Source organism: Phoenix dactylifera, chromosome 2, assembly GCF_051530095.1.
Source record: "Phoenix dactylifera cultivar Ajwa chromosome 2, Ajwa_hap1_PhDact_Kaust_v1.1, whole genome shotgun sequence".
NCBI lineage: Eukaryota > Viridiplantae > Streptophyta > Magnoliopsida > Arecales > Arecaceae > Phoenix > Phoenix dactylifera.
The window spans coordinates 48,099,765-48,119,193 of record NC_143191.1 but is presented as its reverse complement, the minus strand read 5'-3'; the positions used below and the strand labels follow the sequence as shown (position 1 = coordinate 48,119,193).

Below are 19,429 nucleotides of genomic sequence, written 5' to 3'. Positions count from 1 at the left end.
TCAAAAGAGATGTGATTCGCCACAAGAAAAATTGTTAAAAAGCAAAGCAATTGTTCAGATTGTTATTAGGAATTTATGCCACTAAAATTCGAAAAAAAATAAATCTGGGGAAAAAACCAACACCACTGTTGCAGCACACAGATTAACTGCATTCAGAAATTACAGAATCAATGGCGGAAATCAAAGAACTAAAGTAATACACTTCAATCTTGCTCTGTTAATTAATGGAAATTAGAGATGATACAACAGGTGTATCTCACATGGATATGCACCGTGGTATTTTCACCCGGCCTCAACAGCGGATGCTAACAAGTTGACATTGAAGCCTATTCATGCTACGCCCTTTTCCAGCAAACTAGTATACAATGTGGCTTCAAGCAGCCCGTCATCACTTTGCCCCTCTTCCTCTTTTTGTTTTGGCCACTGCTTTTCGCCTACGGTGGCTAGTGCTTGGCTGAGGTTTGGTTAACATCCGCTCAATTGACTTCATCCTTGTACCATTCCGTGATTTGCCTGCAAGACTGTTGGTATCATGACCAGAAGGAACGTCGATGGCACACTCATGTTGAGGCTCATGAATTCCCTCAGAGATGCCTGCAGCAGCTGGCTCACCATTGATGGAGTTGGTACCACTGGGCTCTCCCTTGCTGAAGGATTCAAGATCTGAGTTGGCGTTTGATTCTGCAGATGAGCTGAGCAAAAAAACCAATTTGTTGGATCAGCAGAGTGGCAAACAAAGATGGCAGTCAAACAAGGTCTCTTCATTAATGATTACCCAGTGGCAGAAATTTTTTGTGTTGATCCATTTGCTTCCTCCTGAATCTGAGGATTCTCAGCTGGTGGCCTTGAATCTGCTGAATGTCAAATAACCAAAGGAAAATATAGATAAAGATCCATATCGTTCTATTAATTTTAGTTGATCACCGCACACATGCATGCATGCACACGTTGAAGAGAAGAGAAGAGGAGAGAGAGAGAGAGAGAGAGAGAGAGAGAGAGAGAAAGAATGGCAATAAAACATGCAGCATGATCATAAGCATCCCTGCTACAAGTGGACCAGACCCAATCCTTGAACAACAAACTACTGACATATTGCTTGCTGCTCTGAATTCATGCTCTCATAATCTCCTAAACATCTGCATAACCATTTCTGACATGCCAGCATGCTATGATTCATCCAACACACTCTTATGCAAGGTTTGTTGTACCGGTGTGTACAGCACATATCTAGTGCACCATAACGTACTAATACTGAACCAATATTCTGTATGAAGGCGTATCAAGCATCAGCATGCCAAACTGACCCATACTCATACTGTACCAATATGGTATAAATAGGGGTATCGCAATCAGTCGAACCTTGCTTAGAAGTGTGTTTGGCAACAGTTTTATTCCGAAACTTCAGGAAAAACACAAAATTAATGTATTTTCTATTCTAAAATAACAATGCAAGATACCTGAGAGAATATATATATATATATATATATATATATATATATATATATATATATATAATATATACAATACATATATATATATATATATAAGATAACTATGCTAAGAAACCCAGAAAACCTCCAATAAAAGCACACTTTTTTAAGTAATATCTAGCTATTCAACATGCAACATTTTTCCATCCTTGAAGGAAATATCGACTCTTACATTAAAACTATTAGTTTGAGTCCAAAATTTTCTAGGTCCTTTTAGTCAAGGGTTAGACTACAGGAATACATTCTCTGTATCAAAAGTTTATATTGGTCCATTACAAGGTTCGTCAAATTGGTACTAGGGGTCGCACCAACCAGCTATTAGTTCGATACGATATCGGTATGTAGTATACCAAGTTGAGGTGTACCAGAGATGAAGGATCGGGAGAAGAGGAGGGGACAGAGGTAAAAACCCTAACCCTGACCCTAGAAAGAGAAGAACTAGGGGGGAGAGAGTGAGGGCGAAGGGGAGAGAGAGGTAGAGAAGGAAGAGGAGAGAACGTCCAAAGGGCATTGGCTCGATGTTGATCAAGGGCAACAGCATCGGCATCAATCGAGGGATGAAGAAGAGGGGGAGAGATCAAAGTCAAACGTGGTCACAAGTTGGGGGGTTTATCATAACGAGTCAGTTCGACCTGGGTGAACCAAGTCAACCATTCCAAACTAGGTGGAACTGATCGATTCAACTTGGTTTGGACTGGTTCTAACTGGTTCCATAGGTGTTCTGTTTCGATTAGCCAAATTGTCCCAGGTCTTCGCCAGTTTGGTTTGGTACGCCCGAACAGTTCAGTTCAAGATAGTTTAGCATACCCTGATCCATTGTTTCCTGATGCAAATGAAGTACTAACATGAATAGCTAGGTATGAAGCCTTAAACAAAATTGAGGAAATGCTTATGGGCAGAGTTATGTTAAATTCAACTTCATGAATTATTTCCAATCCTCTCTATTTTATTTCCTCTTACTTAACTGCTATTTGTTTCTCTAGTCCTGTCATCTTCACAACTAGATTTGTTTTAAGGATTGCATGAACACAGTTGAAGACATCACGACAAATTTCGATTAGATGAAAGAAAGCATGATTAGATGGTTCCGAACATTAAGAGAAAACAAAACAATTCAATCTCAGAAAGTGACAAGAAGATCACTGCAAAATTAGAAACCACAATATGCTATCCTCCTCTAGCCAATTTGCACTATAAGCATTGAGCTGCATGGAAATAATCACCCTGACCAAGCACAAACTTAAAGAGTTTTAGCTTTTCTCGCTCCCTTTTTTGGTAGTTACTGCTGTGAACTTGCCAAGCAACCAAAGTTCACATGATTCACTGTATCGTAGAGTACAAAGGTATATGTCAATGGGGCCTGTTTTGGCTAATGTTTCACAATGGGTATAAAGTTCCTAAGTAATGCATATACATAATTTGGAAGAAGTTGAACCATAATTCAAGGTCACTTTCCTCAAATTACAAAAGAATGACTTACATGCGTGTGTAAATTGAGTACAAACCCAATTTGGTAATTAAATAGTCAAATGAGCTTGTGCCTCATTACTAGCATTAGTGTCCCTAAAATAAAAATCCAAGACCTATGTGGCCTATCACATTTGGCTAGACAGGAACAGCCAAATATTTAAGGGTAGGAAAGTGCAACCAAGAAAAGTGGTTGACAGTGCCTTACTCCATGCAGCGGAGATCATTGGTGGCACTGCTGTGACCTCACCTGAGTTGGCCAGGGACATCTGGAGTTCCCATCTAGCTCATGTAGCGCCCAGGAGTATCTTAGTATCCCGAGAACCCCCATCTCCTGGCTTCCTCAAGGTCAACTTTGATGGTAGTATCTCTGAGAATGGAGGCAATGGTGGGCGGGGGACAGCACATGTTTGATGGCACAGAGTTGAGAGCATCTTGGGAGGGTATTACCTATGCCAGGACTGCGCTGGGAGCGGAGTGTATCCACCTTGAAGGGGATGCTGCCACAGTGATCGCTGGATTCAGCAGTGTTGATAGGCACAGACAGGGCGACTGGCACCCGCTACTGCGTGACATGTGTGAGCTCGTGAGGGGGCTCGTGGCATTCCGAGCCACTCGTATTTCCAAAGGCGAACAGTGCAGCGAACTAGGTTGCCTCCTTCGCAGCATGCCACTAAGAAGAACTCCTGTGGAAGAGTTTCGAGTTTATCCCTTCCCCTCTCCGTCGTCTTCTTTACTATGACTCTTATGGGTGCACTCATGCGCGTATAGTGTGAGGTACCGTTATATCAAAAAAAAAAAAAATCTAAGACCATGTGCAAGTGTCGATATATGGGATTGTCGTAAGGAAAAAAAACTCTATTTTCAAGGTATCATAATTGGTGTATCTTTTCATGTCCAAGTGCCTATTGCCAACATTCCAAAGTGCTTAAAAAATTAGAAAAGGAAAGAAAGAAAATAAAGAACAAGAAAATGAAGTCCTGCCTATGGTTTATGCCAGATCAGAGTGAATGTTAAGCCAAAATCATCAAAGGATAATAATTAAAAAGTTAAAAGTAAATAAAAGATATCAATTCACATGGAAACATCATAAAGATGAAGTTTCATGGTAATTCTGTAACTTAAAAATAAGGAACAAGAGAATGCGGTTTTATCAGTTCATCAATGGTTTCTGTGCAAGACCAAATAACTTTTGACGAAAGCCACTTTGACATTGGTTTCAATTCAATGCAAAAAAGATTTGAAGGGGAAGTTGTCTCAAATGTTTGGCTCCCACCTATCTTCAACTAGAGCTGCTCCCTACCTCCAAAAACCTTGTTTCTAAGTCCATCCAATTGTCACATGCAACCACCTCAAAAACATTAATTTTATCCAACTAGTATTTGGCACACGGGATGCACCAACCTTGTACAAGAGGAGTATTAAGAGGTGGCAATACAAGATAAACATGGAGTGATATCAAACCAAAAAAAAAAAGTATCAAATGTTTGTGATGATACATGTGTGAATTGGACTCTGGGACAGAACAGGAGCTGCAATCTTTTTTCATTATAAAGCTCACCTTGCGTGTGGGCCCATTCCAACAGCATCCAGCATCCAGACCTTTCACATGGTAGATGTGACCACTTCAATGACTAATCATTGTAGACCACAAATAGAGGTTGGGAGCAAGAATGACTTGGATAGAGAGGTGGTAATAGGAATTTTGAGGAAGCTAAAGACATGAAATGGTGCAAGATTTACTGATTATAATCAAGGCCAAACCATGAGAGAATTAGCTTCACCCAACAAAATTATGTTGGGTGAAATCCCATTAGGTAAAAGACGGTGCTTATCTGCTTGGTCACATCTTGAGTCCATTGTCAGGAACCACTTCCCAAACAATCTCTTCATAGGAAGTATGTGTATGGAACATCTTTTATTCAATAATTGTGGTATAAATAATAGTGATCATGATCATCCAAATTGTTTCTAATCAAAATGGTTTCAGCTATGGAACAATAAAACTAAGTCAAGCGAACTCCTTGGAAGGATCGAAGAGTTTATTTAAGGCGACCATCAAATTAAAGCATGTCTTTAGAATCTTGGTTCTAAGCCATTGTGTAGATATATTTATGTCAAATCCTCGAAATGCTCAATAGAAGAATACTTCAGAAGTCTTAACAGAGGAATGACTTGGCAACATGCTCAAGTTCTAGTGGTCCATCTAAAAGTGCCCAATGGAACAAATAAAGTAAAATATGCATAGATGGCAATAAATGCAAAGTACAAAGGAAAAAAAACAAGAGAATCACCATAGATTTTCTAGGGGAACCTCCATATGATGCATGCCGAGCACTCACTAACAAAACTAACAGGTCATATGCAATTGACACAGCCACTCGAAACTTAAATAAGAATCTCTACATCTTAGGTAAAGTGTTAGCATCTTGAGGGAAAAAAACATGTTTTGACGAATCTGATAAGGTTATGCCACTAACATAGTATGCTGAGTGCCTGTTTGGACAACCAGTTGCCATGTCTGCGGGGAACTCCTACAACGTGGTTGTTAAATGGCTACAAGATTGTAGCAGAAGTTGGAGGACCAGCGAGTCGTACAGATCCCACAAATGCAAGATGCTTGCGGTACCAAAAACAACCTCAGTAAATGACTTTTGGTACCATTTGGAATCAGGGAATCCATGATAACCTGATTGGCCAACACTCCTTTCCCACCACCTCCTCACGTCAGCTGACTCCCTCTACTGTGAGAGTAATCTTCAACTATACTAATTGGTTGTCCAGACAGGCTAAGTATACAAGATCCCATATTTCAACTTCTAAAGATTCGTCTCAGCAGCATTGTTCTCTAGTCTAGCATTAGCTCCACGAATGTTGTGATATGCGACGAGCGGAAGAAACAACAGTAAACTAAGATAATGCAAGATCAGTATAAGCAAATTGTAATGTTCAACATACCAGCAATAGAATGTGTTTCTTTGAGACCTGGATCCAGATTCAATTGTGAGGAATCATTGGCTTCTAATATCCCTAAAACCTCAGGAACCGTCTGTATGCTGCAAGTGTGATTATTATCACTATTGGTGGCACCATCAGCACCACTACAGTAAGAAAAATGAAATTTGGAAGTGTTAAAGCATAAACATGGAAAACGTTATGAGCTTGCAGATGAGCAAAAAGAATGATGAACTAATATCCCCAGCTCAAGAAAGTACACAGAATATGAAGTTATGATATTAATAGACTATCATGTTGCCTACTGAATCTCTACTAATATAATGCAGCCTCCACAAGTCCCATCTCTTGAGCCAACAATCTGATAAATCAGACCTACTTGAAAAAATCTTGATTAATGGGATCACAGCCATTCATCAAATGTTCCTTTTGGAGCACATTACATGCCATTGCATGCGCCAAGATTGTCTACTTAGCATAAAACTAAAATTAACAACGAGGCTGCTCAAGTCCAATGTCTTTCTAGCAGTTTTTCTCAGCAACAAATCTTTAAGAACTCCAGTGATCAACTGGAATGCTCTGATATGTTATTATTCTCATAAGTGGGGAATGTAAACGAGGGGAAAGAAGAGAAATAAATTCAAAATAACATAGATAAAAACAAGACAGAAACCATGAGTGATTATTATTTGCAACAAATTTTAAAACCATTGGCTTTTTTATCTTCAAATAGTAGGCTCAAAGATGAAACTGATCTTCCTGAGTTGTGTTTCTACAGCATTACAAAAGCAGCATAAAACAAGAGAACTCTCTAAATAAACTTATGCCTGAAACAAAAAGGTTGAACAATAAATAATCACTTCAAAAACATGTTTATTTAGAGAAACTGGGAAGGGTACTCATGCATATATGGGTTACAAAAGAAAACCCTAAAAAAACTTTACTAGATGTTCTGGACTTCCTATTTATGCATCCAATCTAAGCATTCTTATAACAACTACTATTCTCATTTCATGTTCATGTAGTCTATAATCTCAAACATTACAGCCCTAACAAGATTGCTGGCCTTACACCAATAACTAAAAATCAAAAAATTGACTTAAACTCTCACCTGGAAGCATTGGAAAAGCTCAAAACTTCATTGGCTATTACTTAATTTCATAGAAAATAGTATTCTAGATAACAATATAATCAATGCAGATAGAGCTGATACTTTAGTGTGCAGTAGTACAAAGAATTGCAAATCATGTTCACCAATTCAAGTGAAATGATAATCTTCAGTTTATGAGCATGACCAGTCCAAGTTATTTATGTCTCTAGTGAATTGGCTCTAAAAGGCCTTTGCCAGAAACCAAGCTTGGAAGCTGATGGAACATGGTCATAGTGATACTAAAATAAGAGTGCCAAAGGCTCAGCAATCAAGTACTGCAATTCAGATGCAATCTTCAAATCAAATCCATCATATTTAGCAGGTTCAAGACCAACACCACCAGTGTCACTCAAATATCACGGCTCGTGAGATGATCAACACCAATATCAACCAACAAGTGTAGATTAATTCATCAACATAAAACAACTGACAAATACTTCAAGCAGCTTTACAACACTTTTTTATGTCGCATAACCATTTATGAGGCTAAGACATTAGAACCATTTTTCATATCCGAAGTCCTGAGATATGTTAGCAACCATATATAAAATATTAAAAGAAAACAGATTAAGTTCATAACAGCTTGTACCTATATCAAAATTTTTATCAAAAAAAGAAAAACAAGCAATTCCTCATCCATTTGACTGAGTTCTCCTTGTGAAGCTCTGAAAGCATATTCAAGGATCATTCCCTAAACCTTATCATTGCATATATACTAGATATGTCAAAAAACATGACAAAAAAGCCATCACACCATAAATACAGACAGCAATCAATATTCAACCTATTAGAGGTCATATTCATTGATAAATCCATTCCAAACTAAAGCTAAGCGCTTCAATAAGCTTACTTTGGACCTATACTAATTTGAATTGTTTAAGAAGTCTAAGGCTGAATATGTATTTTAAGCATTAACATCATAAGGGGAACAAAAAGAGAACCCCTCTCAATAGGTAGCGCGTAAATCAAAACACCATTGAAAAATTTGATTAAGATGAAATAACTAACCTTGGTGTCGCAGCCTTGATGCTTTCTGATGTCACGTCTTTTGCTTCAGATAAGAGATTACCTGAATTGAAAGGTCATTCTATACTAATAAATAAAAGTAGATGATGCTTGGTAACATTGAACCTAATTTTTGGAAAAGCTAAAAAGTCAATAGAAGTTCACTGACAGAATAAAAAATTACCACCAAGCTCCACTGACTTGGAAGCCAAAATAAGAGACTCCTGGGGAACATCAATACTGCCATCTTGAAGTTGCAAAAGCTCTGTCCCATCCTTCTGACATAAAAGATGAACCATTCCAATATTATTATTGTATGAGAGAGAGAGAGAGAGAGAGATTGGCCTTATTGAAAAAGATAAATTAAAAAGAAACAGAAGAGAAGTTTTCTCTTTAGAAAAATGCACTCTAGTAGAACCAATGCTGTAAACTTAGCTTACCTCATTATTTTCTAAGATCAGGACATTATGATTGGAAGACTTAAGCTCACTCTCTATTATAGAACTAACAGGTTGTGATGAATTAGTATCTGGCAGTGATCTTTTATTGGTTGGTTGCACTGCATTAAGAGCTTTTTCAGGCTCTGAAACTATGTCAATTGAAGTCACGTTGCCTGTTTCTGTCAGAGTATTTTCTTCACTAGCCTTTTGATCAGAGAATCTGAGGGCTCCATTTGAACAAAGATTTTCAGTATTCAACTCTGCACATGGTTTTGGAGACGCACCGGGAACCTCTGTAGGCCCTAAAGAATTTGAATGATGATCAACTCCTAAAACTTCTCGATCTCTCACATCAGCATCTAATGAGATCTTAGAGGTTTCATTTTCAAACAAGCTTGCAGATGAATCAATTTGATTAAACTTAGGAATCTCCAATATATCATCTCTTGACTTCAGACGAACTCTGCGAGCTTCCTCAAGGGTGTCCCAGAATCCAATAGAAAGAGAGTTCCTTTTCAAAACCTGCAAACATGTTTGAGGCAGATCAAAGCATAACAATTTAGCATTATACAGGGGCATACGCAACAATTAGAACTTAAAAATAGTCTATTGGAAAAGGTGTTCTAGAAGGTTCGCCATCTCAGTACCGGATCCTATACCAGTAATATCTTGGTATAGTGTCGGTACACTAGGTACAGCGGTTAGTTTGACATACTGAAACTCTGTATGCCTCCTGTACCGCATACTGGTTCGATAATAGTATCATATGGTACACTTGATGTGCATCGATACCGATCGGTATGGCATACCATGTTCTAGCCTGATATATGGGTTAGAAAAAACATTGTATATTAATTCACATACCAAGAGAAGTTTTTCTTGCTTTTGACCTTGCCAAGACAAATTTTAACATTAATGACCATAGAAAAAATGAGATTATTTTAGCTATTAGATAGCTTGAATATAGCTCAAGTTGGACTTATTTTAACAGTAAACAAGCCAAACATGATTCTGAGCTTGAACAATAAACAAGCCGAACACAAGCTAGACAAAATTCACATGTATTCGGCTCAAACTAGCTCAAGGACATATCGAAAGGCATATAAATATGTACATATTATGCAAATATAATACTTGAATATTTTATTAAAAATATAGAAATCACAACAGCCTTTCAATCTGAGTCTATTGGTTGATTTAGATATCTATTAATTCAGCTCAGCTGTCACATTAAGATCCAATTGCTGAAGATGGACCTAGCTTCCAACTTATAGGGGACTCTATAAGGTAGCAGGTCTCTCGTCTTCTACCAAAAATCTAGAACAGTGCTAAAACCCCATGCCTCTTTCTCCTGATCTCCCTTCCCTTTCTCCAGCACCTATCCTCTCACATCTCCTTTCACTTGATTTATCCTCTCCCCTCTCCTGTGCCCAAATCATATCCCTACCTAATCTATATCCCCCACTTTCTTTAACCACCTGCCTTCCGCCCGTCCCCCAGACTTCCCCCCCCCCCTCTCTCTCTCTCTCTCTCTCTCTCACACACACTCTCTCTCACACACACACTCACTCTCTGAGTGAAAGCCATATCCCCTCTCCCAACCTCTCCTCACCTCTCTCTTGCTTTTGTTCATCTCCCTCAAATAAAAGAACCCACCACCACTAACAGTCTTCCGCAATTTACAGCAACATTAATAACAGCACCTCCTACCCTTCATCTACACCAGCAGCAATGCCGTTACCAACTTCTCCACTGTACAGTCCCCCTCCCCCTTCGGTGGTGGCATCTTGGTACAGCTCTCCACACTCAGTGATTGCTTCTTTCCAAGTGGCAGCTAAAACAAGCCTAACAAGCCAAATATGATCTTCAGCTTGGGATAGCTTGCTTTCTTACAAGTCAAGCTCAAGCTGGACATCTCCAGATTGTAACAAGACTGGCCAAATTCGTGCTGCTGTTGCAAATCACTGAGCTGAGCTTGAGCTGGGCCAGCGCACTCAAGATCACCTATTTACAGCCATAATTGTCATTGATCGCCTTAGGCTTAAGTATATTATCATCAACCTAGTTCAAACTAGAGTTTTAGGTTCTCCATGTGAACGCACTTAACTTCAACACTCTCTAGACCTTAATTGAGTCTAGAGTATGATTTAAAACTCACTATTTGCACTAGAGTTTCAGGTTTTATCCAAACTCATATCAATAAACCTTATTCTCCTTAATATCAATTAGTAATTTCACCCCATTTGTACTAACAAACTTAATTACCATATACAATGCACCAAATGGTGTTACGTACATTATCAATTGTTCAGTAAGAAAAAAGGCCGTCACCTTTCATATTTTTCGTAAATCACCTAAAAGTACCTTGGATGAGGACAAGGAAAGATTTAAAGTTGCATAGGTGTTTTCGTCCTTGTAAAGATGCATCCGACTAGGTGGTGGGGTCTTAAATTCAATACTACTCCGGGATGGCGATTGCCATGGAGGCAAGGAGCGCATGTACGATTTAGCTAAATCTATAGGTGAGCTTGATTCACTTTCAATGCCCTGCAGAAAAAATATTAGAAGTGAGATAAATTCAAAGCTCAAGAAACTCAACATGGATAATATACAATTTAAACAAAAAAAAAAACCTTCATACAAGCATAAATACCAAATAATCACAACTGAAACAATATAAAACCCTGAGAGGATATAAAGCATATACATTAAGTGTAATCTCATGAAGCAGGCATTTCTGTGCTGAAATACATGAACATTTATGCATATAACATGCCTTTTACCTATCTAAGCATATACATTTAAGTGTAATCTCATGAAGCAGGCATTTCTGTGCTGAAATACGTGAACCTTTATGCATATCACACGCCTTTTACCTGTCTATAAGAACTGTAGTTGCAGCTGACAGAAGAAAATCTTCAACAAGAAGTCCAAAACCAAGCAGCCCAGAAAATGGGAAAAGAACTTATATTAAATAACAGCAAGAACACTCAGATATAAAAAAAATTACAAGCAAGACAAAAAAATCCTAAGTTATCAGAAATTTCTTTTCCATTGATGTTAAGAGACCCCATGAATAGTTCAGACCAAGATTTGAAATACCGATGCCAGACATCATAGTAGTTTGCAGGAACCTTACAGTACCGGTATCAACACACTGTACAGGACTGTGTCCCATATCGATACACTGTGTATCCATGTTCAAAACTTGCCAGAATGGTGCAGTACAACTCGTACAGATCCGACAGTATTTGAAACCTCGGTTCAAACTAAGGGAAATATTATGTGGATAGATCAAAAAGAAAGAAAAACATGTGTGTAAGGAAACATTCATCCCTATCAGAAAAGAAAGAATGACTATGTTGTATTGGAAATAAGAAAAAGACTTTTGAATTTGCTGGTGTGGTGTCTGTCTCCTAGCTACCAAATAGTCCCACTAGCATAAATTTATTCAGTTTTCTGCCAAGATGGGAACTACGCATTCTGGGGGTAAAATGCGCCTAACTTCTTTCCCTTTTGAGTTCCATAAGGAATGGAGATTGAAAAAATAAATAAATAAATATGTAAACATAGGAGAAAATGTATTGGTCCAGGAGAAAAAAAATATGGGGGCAAGAAACATATTCTTGAGACAAATTTGAGATGACCAATTATTCATCCTAGCAAAGAAAATACTTTGCTCCTAATATCATGGACAAGTATGGTAACAGGATCATTTTGTTACTCCAAGGATGGAAGGAAAACATTAAAAATAGAATAATGTACCACACCTTAACGTAAGTAAAGACCTTTAGCTAGAGTTCTAGACCCCTAGGATATTATGCACCTGAATGTTATTAGATGTCAGAAGATCCATCAAGCTTTGCCAAGCATCCTCAATTGACATCCATCAAGCTCCCATTTTCTTCTTCATTTTGTTTTCTTTTTAGCACAGATCAGGAATCCACATCATTATAACCCAAAATTAATAAATAACTTGTCCATTTGATGAGTTTGGTGAGATTTATCCAAATTATACTATCTTTAGTTTTCAGAATATCAGATTTTGACCTACTATGTACCCAAATCATAGTTGGACCCAAACCTTTTGGCCCTAGCCTACAAAGCAATGTGCTTCCCTCAGAAAGCTCTGGCCAACTCCATGAGGAGATATTCTCTTAACTATTGGGGAGATTGAAAGCTAACATATACTAATAACATTAGCATTACATGTTTCCTGCAAGACATGCTAACACTGCATCACATGGGTTAGGAAAGCATTCGGAAAAAAAAAGGCATCAATGAGAGTAATCAAGTTGGTTGCTGATTCACTAAGAAAGTAAGATCACATGATGGGAGCATAGGCACATATAATATGCATTGCAAAGATGAGGCTCAGGATATCTGTCAGGAAGAACACTACATATGCTTAAAGATGTTTGAAGTTATCAATAATAAAGAATAAGTGATTGAGAACAAGCTGAAATAGTACAATCACATGCAAGACACATTGAAGACCTTCCGAAGCTAACATTTGACGGGAAGACCTAACAGAACCTGGATAGAATTGTGAGTTTCTCAAATTAAATTGTGTGCAAGATAGGGGGAAAATCAAAGAAGCATGCAGGATTTGTTAAGGTACTAAGTAAAGTTGCATTTATCCGTCTTGATTATGGTTTGGTACGAAGACAATATTGTAGATAATAACAAAACATGATAAAGCATGCATCATAGGAGAGATAAATAACTTCATTAAAAGATATCCAAATACCAGGTACAGTCGCAGGAAGAACAGGAATCCCCCTCCCTTTTCCAAGAAAGGACAAAAAATTTAACATGGGGCCTCTCCTCATCCTTAAAGAGAGATCATGTAAATAGGAAATACACAGATCCATAGCCAGAGATTCACTACATACACAAGCACGCACATGCACAAGGAGGGGGAGAGAAAGAGAGAAAGAACCAACAAGTTGATACAAAAGGGAAAAATCACCCAAGTCCTTCATAAAGTTACCAACCTCCCCCTTCAAAAGAAAAAAAGGGGCCAAATGGACCCAAAATTTGTAACACATAATAATTGAATTTTAGAGAACATCTTTTTTTACTTCCTTTTTTCTTGTTGTTAACATTACAGCCTTGTGCATGGTAAAAAAACATAAAGCACTACAAGAAGTATGACTTGATCAACATTCATCATGCTTATGGAAATGAGGAGCTTTCACAAAATTACATGGGCATCTTTTTGTGACACATGTTTGGGGACACCATTGTAAGCTTTCAGTGATAACTAGGAGTGGCTCACATGGGTTTCACTGAAGTAGGGGTCCAGAAATGGCCATCCCACCTCTTCAATCTATGGCAGAGCCATTACAAATCAAGAATTAACATTTAAGTTCATATCAGTGAAGAATCAAGTCAATCACTTTCACAACATATTAAAATAAAGAAAAAAAATAATTCTTCTGGGATGGATCTTCAAAAAGCAAACAAATTGAAAAGCAATACTGACATATTGAAGCATATCGGTATTTAAAGTGCAAGGTCCACAATCAGAATTATGTTTTGAACTTGATTCTAGCCTTTTCTCCTCTATCCATTTCTTGGCCTCCATAACAGCTGTGTCACGAAGATCAGGGGTACATGCTTGGACAGCAGAAGACCCAGGAGAAAAGGCCTCCAGCTTACTAGCAGAATACTGTATTGATTCAGGTAGATTCTGATTCAAGGATCGCCAAGCTCCTGAACATGCCGTAGCACTGCTAGTAGCCCTGTCTGAAGTTTCCTTATGTGTTCCATCCCGGACAACTCCTGTAAATGGGGCCTCTATAACTCGTGATTGTATTATTTTGGTCAGTCTATTGCATTCATCCCTGGGAAGGAAATATGAGATTCCAGTCAGAAATTTGTAACTTCCAATACAATAGATAGCGTCAAGCATATTTATGATTCCAGTAATTTCATGCATCTTCTGCATATTACAATCAGACAGAAAATGGTTAATCTAATTAATTTTCAATTTGCTGTATTCTTTTCTTTCTCCCAAGTCACCAAGCATTGGCTAGATGAATCATATCAAGAAGATATGCAATGACAGATTTATATCTTTTCACCATCTTCTGCACCTCATAGTTGCAAAATGTTGTATATAAGCAAGAATACTCAACCCTTAAAGAAAAAAAAAAGAAATTGATCCACAAAGGAATAATGCTTAGTAATATTTTATATAAAGGGAAAAAAGAGGAACTTGAGGGGCATGCCAAATATTTTGTGTTCCCAATGGGTCAAGACATCACACTTTTATAGAGCAGTCAGCAAAGTGAAGGAATTAGTATGAGTCTAGAACAGATAAAATTAGGGGGAAAAGATCACATTCTAAACTACCTTGTGAAGGTTTCCTGCATAAGCAACTGCTCGATAACAAGTTTAGATTCACTTCTTGAGACAACTGCTTGTGACCTCGCCATGCAATCCCTGGCTGAATTTGGTCTATTTTCTCCCTAATCATTAAAAAAAAGAGCTTGATTAGCGTGTAAATTAAATGAATCTCGCATATTCATCTTATCAATGAAGACATAGGAGTACATCCAGCACTACTTGCTAACTTCATTTGTCAAATGGTCAATGAGATTTGTAAATCACTAACTACAAGTAACACAGAATGGTCTTCACACCATAAGGTCCTATTATATTCAATTTGAACGCATGCACCAAAATCATATGGATCAATAGATCAATAACTAAATAAATGGACACGATAAACCATAAATGATACCAGTAACAAAACAAAATCACGAAGTTACCTGATTTAATTCATGAAGATGTTTGGAAGAGGCATCAACATCTTCCTTGTCATCTGTACAAACAAATAAGATCAGCCATGAGACACTAAATAATAACTGAATTTACCAAAATAACTTCATCTTGCATAAATAAGCTCCATGTTTGACCGTATGAGATGAAAAAATTATTAGGTCAGTCAAATTGTTCAGGCCATCAAAGTTCAGGTCTGCTGCAAAATGTGAAGGAAATATGGAGAAATGGATGTTATTACATTATATCCACTTAAGCTTCCCAACATGGCAAAAGTGACAAACACTAGAAAGCACAGCCTCAACACCTTTAAGTCAGTAAAACTACAAAAACTGACTGCAGTTCAGCAACATAAAGTTGGGTCAGCTGTCTCTCTCACATGCAAGTAAAGACTAGAAGATCTGAAATGCATTTTTAGCTGCAGTCTCTCGTGGAATGTTACATGGCTCAGAGAAATGACACTGGAATGTTACATGGCTCAGAGAAATGTCACCCTCTTGAAGTCCAATGTGAAGATCAATGGCCAGGAGTACAACAGTCAATCTGTCCGTCTAGTTTCTAATCAAGACCTCCTCCTCAGGGAGATAAAAATGATGCAATTACAACTGTATGAAATGGAAGTTCTGCAACCCAATAACATAATCGAAGAACTGAACACCACATCCAGATATGATACATGAACATCTGACAGTTTTGGTGTAGGATCATGATCCCTACATCATGGGAGGTTTAATATTGAAATTGATTTTTTAATTGAGACAACTCAAAATTTATTATAGCGATTAATGGACAACATCCTGAATATCCTATTTTGTAGGATGATTAACGCAGATCTTGATAGCTTCATTTTATTATCGGTTGGATGGCTAGATTACTGCTAGTGTACAGCGGTCAATGAAATAAACCAAACATAGGGGGGGGGGGGGGGGGGAGAACTCAATACTAAATGGTGGAGATTCAATTTCAATTAGCAAGACTATGTTCTAGATGTATATTCAATGATGAGTCCCAAGGTTGGTGGAACCGTCCTGAACCAGCCCCGAGCCATACCGGCAGTTTACCGGGACGGTTCCGGCAAAGAATCCGAAACAGGGGGGGGGGAGAACTCAATACTAAATGGTGGAGATTCAATTTCAATTAGCAAGACTATGTTCTAGATGTATATTCAATGATGAGTCCCAAGGTTGGTGGAACCGTCCTGAACCAGCCCCGAGCCATACCGGCAGTTTACCGGGACGGTTCCGGCAAAGAATCCGAAACGTCGCGCCGGAAGAGGAGAAGGAAAGAGAAGAAAAGAGAGTGCGAGTGGGGGGAGGGAGGGAGAGGGAGGAAAGCCGGCGGAGGCCGGCAAATCGTTTGCCGACTTCACTTAAAAATCATGAATTTTTTTACGGCCAAAACCTCCCTCTCTCTCCGCTTTCTCTCTCTTGTCCTCTCTCATTCTCCCTCGCCCCTGTCTCTTCTACTTTGTCGGTATGAGCCCGGCGCAGGCCGTACCGACTCGTCCCGCCGTACAACCAGTACGGTGCCCAGTACCGGTTTCACCGACACTGATGAGGCCCTTTATGGTAGATTTTGACCAAAGAACACAAAAGCTAGCTGCAATTAAGAAGGTCATCAGGCAATCATATAATACATGTCTTAGTTTTATGCTCGGTATTATTTTTCTGTTTATTTATATAATACGAGGGTTCTCTCTAGTCTCTATATGATGGAAGTTTTGATCAAAAATCCGAATAAATGAAGCAAATCTAAAGATTATAGCATAAAAGCAACCTGTTATAGGACTAGAAGGAACTCTCGGTTATTATTTTATTCATTTAGTTGTTTTCGATTTTTTTTTGTTGATCTTAGCTATCTAGGAATGAGTAGGACAAAAAGTTGGTCTTATTTTAGTCATTATGGCCAAAGTTATCATCTTTTTTCCAGTAGAATTTGAATTCTTAAGGATTGCATAAAGTGAGGAATGCAAACTTGAGCTGTAGTTTAGTAAAATGTATGAAATAGAAGCATGTGGCTGCACTTGATGGGGTTTTGAATTCTGAAAGGCACTCTCTCTTTCACACAAGTTGTTGCTGAGGTTAGCAATAAAAAAGTAGACCTCATGTATCAAGGGTAATTTGGGGATTTACAGTTGAATTCAATTAGTTCTAAGTAGGAAAAAAGGGAAGGGAGAGGCACGTGAATCTAAGTAATATTTTTTTGCAGAGAATATGAATTAGAAGCATGCAGATGAACCAAGTATGGTTTAGAAATAACCCCATGCCTGCTCACCCACCTGATTCAGTTTTATAAAACCTTTGGGGAAAAAAAGACATGAAGCAGATAAAAACCTGTCCACCTAACTGAAACACCTACTAATCCTACTTCTCTCGTTTGGTTCCGGACTTTGAAGCCACCTGCACTCAAGCTACATGCACATATTTATTTCATTCATATTTCAGAATATATAACTAAATAACAAGCAACCAAGTAACCTAAAATATTTTCACCTTTTCACAATTATCCATTTCCAAAACCCTAATTGTTTTAAGAGGCTGTTCGCCAGATCAAGTGCTCAACAGGGCGAGTGTACTTGAGCAGGATAATCTGAAACCAAACAGAATACCTCCTGTATAATATAACCTTCAACAGACCTAAACGAAAAATCTATTACCAAAATCCTCCAAATTATTCAAAAAATCAAACCATGCCTTTCTGTAGCAAAGTTTCCACTATAACGAAACTAGTTAACAGAATATTCAAGAAAATCGTCATCTCCGCAACAGACCGCTGATTCCTGTAACCTTCTCATTCTCTCAGGTCTTGATGAAGAAAATTTCAAGGAAAGCAGAAACAGCTAAAAACAGAAATATATCTCCAGACAAATTGAGAACTAAGCAATCAAACATGGTAAAGAAAAGAAACAACTCACCAGAGCTCAAACTTATCTCTCCATCCGAAGAATAACCAGAAGACGAAGAACACGAGCTATCTTCAGAGCGAAACACAGTAGAGATCAGCTTCCCGGCGCCCGAGATGAGGCCCTGGAACCAACTAGGGCTTCGAGATGAGGCAAGGGAAGCTGGAGCAGGAGACGGCAGTTGGTTCTTCGGGCGAGCATAAGGGGAGGCGGGCGGCAGCGCCCGCCGCCCGCGAAGTATCTTCCCTCCCGCTCCGCCCTTCCCCCGGCAGCGGGCCCTAAAGAGGGAGGCCATGGCCGAGGGAAGAGAAGCGGCTTGCGACTGGTCTGGGTTTTGACTTGGGTGGGAAAGTAGTTTAGGAACTATAATTATCTTGGCGGTGGGGGGAAGGGGGAGAGAGAGAGAGAGGAAGGAAGAGAAGATGGATCGATCAGAGTTCAGAGATATGCCGCAGGCCCGGCCCCGTAGATCGAACGCAACTGCGCTTTGTTCGCAAGGAGATGCGGTTTATCAGCGCTGTTCACGCGATGGAAAGAAAATCCAAAACTTCAAACGTGCACCCAAATCGTGCGAACCCTCATTGGGACGAAGGGACCCACAGAACATTTATACACCACCACGTGGGTCCCACTTGTCCACCAATTTGACGTAGCCTTGGGGGCGGCGTGGATCGGCGCATGTCGACCCTTCATCTGGAATGATTGGTAAAACGAAAATTGCATCGTCCCCGTTGGCTTGTATCAAGAATTTCTTCCGCTGGCTCTCATGCGGCTGCCATGAGCCAACGAGATGACAGCAAGCATACATGCCACGATTCCCGAAATGCCACCAAGAATCGGATATTCCTTCCAACCGACAGCGGAGCGACCAAAGATACCCAGCTCTAATAACACGTTGAGAAGTGGACGATTAGCAGTATGCTTCCGGAGATCGGATGGGCTAATGGCGATGGTCAGTCTATCGATGTGATGGAGGATAGGTGGTTGTTTGCGGAGCCGCTATGCAGTATGCCGACCATGGTGGACTCGACGAGATTAGCAGGGTGGAGAGTCAGTGACTTATTGGATGCTGAGGGAGGGTGTTGGAGAGAGGAGTTGGTTCGGGATGTCTTTGGGGAGCAGTTGGCAGAGTTGGTCCTAGCCCGAGCGACCCCTAGGGGGGAGGCGGATAGGTTAGTATGGATACCGACGGGACGATCTCGGGTGCGAGCTAGGGATCTTCATGCAGTGT

General features: G+C 39.2%; 1 protein-coding gene across 12 annotated transcripts; it reads right to left on the bottom strand.

The window, feature by feature from the left end:
* Nucleotides 1–34: 34 nt before the first annotated feature.
* Nucleotides 35–18,796, bottom strand: LOC103718034 (uncharacterized). 12 transcript variants are annotated; one of them, XM_008806673.6, is made up of 11 exons: nucleotides 18,211–18,796; nucleotides 15,287–15,339; nucleotides 14,868–14,983; nucleotides 13,996–14,356; nucleotides 10,872–11,054; nucleotides 8,508–9,029; nucleotides 8,237–8,345; nucleotides 8,071–8,131; nucleotides 5,916–6,058; nucleotides 776–854; nucleotides 35–692 (listed from the first exon to the last, which is right to left on the bottom strand). In XM_008806673.6, the coding sequence occupies exons 1-11, from the start codon at nucleotides 18,491–18,493 to the stop codon at nucleotides 389–391; spliced, it is 2,214 nt and encodes a 737-aa protein (XP_008804895.3). In that variant the 5' UTR covers nucleotides 18,494–18,796; the 3' UTR covers nucleotides 35–388. The 12 variants fall into 12 exon arrangements, with proteins under 12 accessions (XP_008804895.3, XP_017700927.3, XP_017700929.3 ...); XM_017845438.5 differs by having other exon boundaries at nucleotides 776–851; XM_017845440.5 differs by having other exon boundaries at nucleotides 8,252–8,345.
* Nucleotides 18,797–19,429: the final 633 nt, after the last annotated feature.

Excerpts from the sequence above, each read along its gene's own strand:
- LOC103718034 (XM_008806673.6), bottom strand. The coding sequence starts at position 18,493 with ATGGCCTCCCTCTTTAGGGCCCGCTGCCGGGGGAAGGGCGGAGCGGGA. Across the intron at positions 9,030-10,871 it reads TTTCCTTGTCCTCATCCAAG|GTTTTGAAAAGGAACTCTCT; the intron begins GTACTTTTAGGT and ends ACATGTTTGCAG. Across the intron at positions 8,132-8,236 it reads TGGTGGTAATTTTTTATTCT|GTAATCTCTTATCTGAAGCA; the intron begins GTCAGTGAACTT and ends CTTTCAATTCAG.